Here is a 7,022-nt window from a genome sequence, read left to right as displayed (position 1 = left end):
TCCTATGTGGTTTGTACAAGTCATCATCCATTTTGTTCCTTGTCCTTGCCTTTGATGACCCCTAATATCCAAACTTTGATCATTCCTTAACCTTGTTATTTTCTTCAAGACACCTTATGCACCCAAAAATCCTAATTTTGTTTGACTTTGGCTTTTGATGAACCTTGTGATACAAGAAACCCTAATTTGTGCACCCATTTTTCTTATAGTCATTACCTTACTTGATCACCTCATCACCCTTTGACCCATTCACATTCAATTCAATCCACTTTCAACCATTATCCACCAAACAAACATCTATTTCATCCATGGTACACGCGAAGGTTTGGTTTTAAACTTTGAACTTGTCATTTTCACCAAACAAGCCTCCCTTAGCAAGAAAGCTTCCCACTTTGTCATTTTCCGGGCTCCTTCACTTTCCGTGTCCCCCCCAAACCTTAAACCAAATCACTCAAACACCTTCCCCATAAATAGGGTATCGGGTTCCACCATTTAACCGATCTTGAAAGCCAAAGAATCTATACTACAAACTCTTTCCTCCTTCCTCCGAAACAGAGCATCAGGTTTGAAGTTTCAAGAAATCCCAACACCCTCATACAACATCCCTAAAGTTGTCTGAAACATTAGAACCACTTGAAACTACCTCACCTGAGTTGTTTGAACTTGTCAGAACCTACATCAGAAACTAATTCTGATAAGCTAGTTAGCTTCACCATTTCCATCCAAACAAGTTACCATCCTACTCCATTTCATTCTCTGATGCTAAGCTCCATATTTTAGACTTCAATTACTCAACATCCATCATTTAATTTTTTATTTAGGATTGTGTTTTCGTCTGAGTTATTGAGAAATACTCCATACTTAGAACCAATCAATGGCTCATGAGTATGGAGAAGGAGACGATGACATGAGTGTAAGTTGTATCCATGTTTGATTCCTTCAAAATGCTCGAGTTGCAAAGTTCCAAATTTTGAATTTCCGAGGTTGAAGACGACCATGGTTTATGTTGATTCGCACGAGTTTCATTTGTTTAAATTCAAAAATATATGTTATCATGTCCTAATTGTTTGTTGTGAGTGACATATGGGTGTGTGTTCCTTTGGTCAACACGTGCATCATGAGTCCCGTTTTTCTGACCATTCATTTCCTTTACTTTTCATAAGTTACTTTATCTAAGGGCCTTGGTTGATTCGTGTTTTATTTTTTCATTAAAGTCTTTTTATTTATTCTTCTGAGCGTGTTTTTTTGTCACCAAGGAGCCATTGACTCATTGGAAATGGGGTTAGCCCATGACCTCAGGGTCAGGGGTTCAACCCCTTGCGCCCATATTTGTTTGTTTTTCTCATTTTCCCCTTATTTTCTTATTTACTTCATTTTTCATTTATTTTCTTTCATTTTTATTTTCATTTACTTCACCACTTATTTTGTTTTTTATCTAACATTTTTTGAACACTTAGATTATTTTACATCCATATATTTATTCATCCATTATTTATTTTATTTAGACCTTTTTTATTGACATTTTTACCCCTTATTGTTGATGATGGTTGATGAGATCTATTGATCATGGTCTTTGGATTTTTTAGGATTGATAAAGTCTTCAAAATTTCAAACATATCAATGAATGATCAAATGATCATTCATGATACTTTGGGGTATTGATAGATTTCCCATATTTAAACCATTTGATGGATATATGAAACCTCACTTGTTGATCCTTACATATTGACTTATTTGATTGTGTTGTTTCCCTTAACCACTAACCATCTAACACTTATGTTTAAATGTATAACTTGTACATTAATCAATCTTTAACTTGTAATCATTTGGGTGATATAATCTTCCATTTGTCAAATCATTGATAGATGGACTTAGGATTGTATAACTTTATTTGTTTCAAATCTATTGTTAGATGGTCACGTATCATCTTCAATACTTTGCATCATTGATAAGTTATCCCTTGATGCTCCATATTTTGAGTACTTTGACTTGTGAATAGATAATCCCTAGATGGTTACCTTGTACATTTGCTTATTAACCACTAACTATTCATTGCTAACCATTGCTAGTTGTTGACCTACTTTGTTTATCTTTTGATTTATTTTCTTATGAACTTATTATTATTGTCATAAACTTTCAACCACCCGTCATCATAACTATCATCATTTTACATATATATCTCATGCATAATTATCATTGTCATTTCACTTATTGTCATCATAATCAAAAACAACAAAAATATGATAAAATTAAAAGACCAAAAAGATCTAGTCATCTGTGACAATTGTTGGACTTAGAGGATTTCATTTAGGACCCTTGCTTGATGACCTTTCCCTATCTCTTGACACTCTTCCTTAAATTGCATTTTCATCTATAACTTGCAATCTTTTATTGTAAGAATGGCATCATGACACTACCCTAAGGAGACATGACTATAAGACCATTATCCATTTGTTAGGATATCTCACTTTGCACACACAAGACTTTCTCTTGGGATACCTTATAATGAGACCCTTTATTTATTGTTTTGTTATCTTTGTAAATATTCATGTAAGTCACCATTTTAAAATCAAAAGCAATAAACCCTTGATCCAACGTCAAGTGGCATTTTTCTTAATCTAATCCAAAAATACAATAAAAATACAATCAATATTGTGCGTCACAAGCCTTAAGTGGTGGGGAATGAGTAAGGATTGAGCTCTCCTACCCTTACTCTAATTATTTTGGACACAAGAGGCTTGACTTGTCTGTCTAAAATATTCACCTCCGTCCATAGACTTTAGTGTAATCTAATCACAATCATTCTTTTCAAAAAACATAAAAACAACATCAGCTCATCAAACTCATATTCGCGCGTTAGGGCTTCACACCGGAAACCCTTTTTTCAAAGGTAACATCAACCAACCTACAAACATTTTCTACTCCGAACTACGGAGTTCTGATTCTTCATCGCGTGATGAATGATACGTAGGCACAAGAGTCACAATCATTGGCGAGCACAATAATAAAAAAAAACAAATCTCGTTTTTTCCCACTTTCTCCAATAAAAAGATAAAACAATAAAAATAAATACGCATGCACGCAGACAACTTAAATGGTTCCCATGGAGTACCATGAACGTGAGGGGTGCTAATATCTTCCACTTACGTAATTGACTTCCGAACCCATATTTGATTGCGAGACCAATCCTCGTCCATATACATTCTTTGTGTATTCTTCTCTTAAGGGTTTTATCAACTATTTTCCCTTTCCTCTCTAGGAATAAATAAAATTCGGTGGCGGCTCTATGTCATTCGTTGACTATCGACCAGTTGACTCTTTTTCGTGGTAGCGACAACTGAAGACTCTGTTGGGGACCCGATTTCCCTAACCAAGTCAAACCTAGTTTAAGTTGTCTTTTTTGCGTGTGTGAGAGTTTATCCATTTGTTTTTTCATTTTTGTCATTTATTTTCTTTCTTTATTCTTGTAAATATTATTTCATTGGTGACTTGACCCTATTACGATGGGATTCTGAATATGGTTGATAATGATTGCAAGAAAACCCTGTGTAAAAGACTCCATCCGAGTCTGAGAGTAAGTTTGAGATAGAAGAGGTTGAGTAGTATTGACCATCGAGAATCTTTTCTCGTAAGGGACATGCGAGAGTCTCGCTTAGAGTAGACTCTTTTAAAAGTATTGATGACCGTCAATCTTTTGGCGTAAGCATCCTTATCTTCACTAGAGTCCACGACTCTAAGAACCTTTTGTAGAACATTTAACCTTTGACCAACCTAGACCGATGGTCCTTAGGCAATGAGTATTCAGAGCATGAGCCATCAAAGTCAGGGCTTGAGGGTTTGTTGTCACATCAACATGTTTATCATTAGAGTTAGTAGAAAAATCAGGATCTTTCACCTGAGTTGGTGCATGCATGAAGCTTTCATCGAACCTATGTAAACAATCTACTAATGCATGCCCATATTTACCACACATCTGACAGGTAGGCGAGTACAACGCATGATGTGTCCTCTACCACGTCTCTTCCACGACACATGCAACCTCTTCCACGAGAATTTGTATGCTGATCACATACACCACTTGTTTAATGATTTGCGTGAGCCACATTTATTGACACAGTTGCTACAACCAATTCTTGTTGAAACTTTTCCAATTGTGCTTCTTGAACATAGACAAACACCTTGACATAATAGAGAGAAATAGATTCCATTGTACCATACATTTACATCACAAATGGATTATACTCTATATATACTCTATGCTTACTATTCTTAAGTTATGGTGAGTGATATCCTACACTCTATTAAGAACCAACCTATGAAAACCAGAATGAGACAACCAGTTAACCTAAAAGATTTGGAGTCCCACAATTGATTATAATATTTTAGAATAATATGATAGTGATCAGAGACATCTCAAGGGAGCATCCATTGAGCAGAACCCATCAACCCTCAGAAACCAAGATCCAATCAATGTGTTGGACAATGTGTTACATGTATTGGACATCGATGCAGGACACACCTAATTCATACCACATTATTCACAAAGTCTAACTCCTCTTCTACTTCAATAACAAGTAGTATTAATGCTACTTTGCTAATACTGTTTATTTTCAAATGATCCAACAAACACATGCGGTAGCAGTACAAAAATTGAGCAATGCTTACTTGCAAGCTTGTTAAGCCAGATATTTTTTTCAATTCATTATAAGCAAGGTGCATATGATACTCACTTTTACAGCACATGGAAACTATAATGTTGTCTCCTTTATAAATTAATCCAATAACAACAAGTTACATGTATAGCACGAGTACGTGTAAGTTTTCACGACCATAAGTTCCTAATCTTAAGCTTAATTAGGTACATTGCTCTTGTGACACATAATGTTGTTTAGATGCATGAAAAAATAAACACAAAGGAGACAAAAAGAATCAGCTTCTTACATAGACAATAATTTTTTGATTCCTATACTTCCCCCCTTTACCCTTAAACACCTCTTTAATTCCTTTACTATATTCCTAACACAAGTCACCCACCCAACAAAAATACCAGAGCTTCTATGCTGTAATGTTTTTCCAATTGGACCAACTAGCATAGATATGTTATAGTATTTACAATTAGGGGAAACAAGGAAGCATAAACCTGCCATTTCCTGATCAAATGTGTGTGTAAGACAACATTGTCACCACATGCACATATAATAATACTTCAACAATAATTGACTTTCTACACTTAGTTCAAAGTTTTGGTTCTCAAATTCTCTTATACCATATGCCTATAAATAGATTGAAGAAAAACTAATTCCTAAACAACCATCCATTAATCCTTTTGCTAGTTCATCTTATTAGGTAAACAACAAAAGTAGGAAAAATGGAATCAAATTCTATGTTACCTGCATCTACTCATCAACCATTAAGGTCTATTAGTTTACCAACAAGAATTCACCCATCTTCACAAAGAGTTGAAGCATTATTAAACCATCTTAAACCAAAAAATTCTACCCAATTTCTGTCAAGAACATTTGAAGCAGATACAATTCATAGTGATTTAGTTGTTCTTGCAGAACTATACAATTGCATGGAGGACCTCTTTTGTTCTCAACAAACACAACAAGCTCTTTTGCACTATCAAAATGGAAAACTAGTGGAAGATTCATTAGGTGGTTCAGTTACACTTTTAGATGCATGTAGTTCATCAAGGGAGTTACTCTTGAATCTTAAACAGCATGTTCAAACAATTCAATCTGCTATACGTAGAAGAAGAGGAAATTCAACATCAAGTATTGAAAGTAGCATTTATGAGTATGATTGCTTTAGAAAGAAGGCAAAGAAGGAAATTTCAAAGCAACTTTGTGATATGAAGAGAATGGAAAACAAAGTTAAGGTTTTATCTTTAATGGGTCAAGATCAAAATTTGATATTTTTAGCAGGAGTTTTAAGAGAAGCAAGTACGATCACAACATCCATATTTCGTTCTCTTTTGTTATTCATATCAATGCCAAGACTTAGAACCACAAAAGGGTCATCGTTGATCTCAAAGCTTAATCCTTCAAGATTGTTTTCTCCAGAGAAGGAGCACAAGAACACTGATTTTGCATCCTTCTTAAGAATGTTGGAGACATTGAATGAAAGTGTTTGTGATCTTGAAGGTGGATTGGATTGCATATTTAGATGTTTAGTAAGAAATAGAGTTTCTTTTCTTAATATGCTTGCTCATTAGGAGATTGACGAGTAAACTATAAATCAGTGTACAACATTGTAACTAATGACAAGACTATGAGAGTGAACATGTAATCCGAATTTTTGAGGATTAGCTCTATACAAATTTGAATATGTTTAAATGAGAGCATCAACATGATTCAGATTTATGCCATATCTTATAAATTTTTCCATATTATTTGTATTTTTTATATTCTAAATTTATTCGATCTTACTTAGAACTATTGTCCTTTTGAATCTGAGTCTTAAAAGAATGAAGGTAAGAATCAATGAATTTGTTGTTAGTGTGTGAGACACTTTTTGTGAGAAAAGAAAGAACGAAGAATAATGATTGTTATTATTGAATGTTTGTAAATTTGAACTACAATATGCTTTACAAAGTTACTTGTATTGTAAGTTACAACTTAACTGACTAACTTGTTAACTAAATAACTAACAAACCCTAACCCTAAATAATTTGGATTTGAGCTACAACTTGGATTATATCACAACATACCCCCTTATAATCCAAGTTGTCGAGCACAAACTAATCATTGTTAATTTGGACTATTCCTAATTTCTTTCTCAGAATTAGGAATATATCGATCCTCAGTCCTTTGGTAAAAATGTCGGTCAACTGTGTTTCACTAAAGCAATGTCTCACTTCAAGTTCATAGTGGTTTACCTTATCCCTTAGGAAATGAAACCTAGCCTTAATGGGTTTACTTCTCCCATGCATAACTGAATTCTTTGCAAGATTAATGGATGACTTGTTGTCGATCTGCAGCATCAGAGGTTTCTTCACTTCAACCTCCATCTCTTCCAAC

At 34.4% G+C, this 7,022-nt stretch overlaps 1 protein-coding gene across 1 annotated transcript; it reads left to right on the top strand.

The window, feature by feature from the left end:
• The first annotated feature begins 5,368 nt into the window (after nucleotides 1-5,368).
• On the top strand, nucleotides 5,369-6,217 carry LOC127135382 (uncharacterized). The gene has a single exon (XM_051062110.1). The coding sequence runs from the start codon at nucleotides 5,369-5,371 to the stop codon at nucleotides 6,215-6,217; it is 849 nt and encodes a 282-aa protein (XP_050918067.1).
• The last annotated feature ends 805 nt before the right edge of the window (nucleotides 6,218-7,022 follow it).

The sequence above is a fragment of the Lathyrus oleraceus genome, chromosome 4 (genome assembly GCF_024323335.1).
Source record: "Lathyrus oleraceus cultivar Zhongwan6 chromosome 4, CAAS_Psat_ZW6_1.0, whole genome shotgun sequence".
Taxonomy (NCBI): domain Eukaryota; kingdom Viridiplantae; phylum Streptophyta; class Magnoliopsida; order Fabales; family Fabaceae; genus Lathyrus; species Lathyrus oleraceus.
The sequence above is the reverse complement of the archived record's forward strand: the minus strand, read 5'-3'. Positions and strand labels throughout refer to the sequence as shown.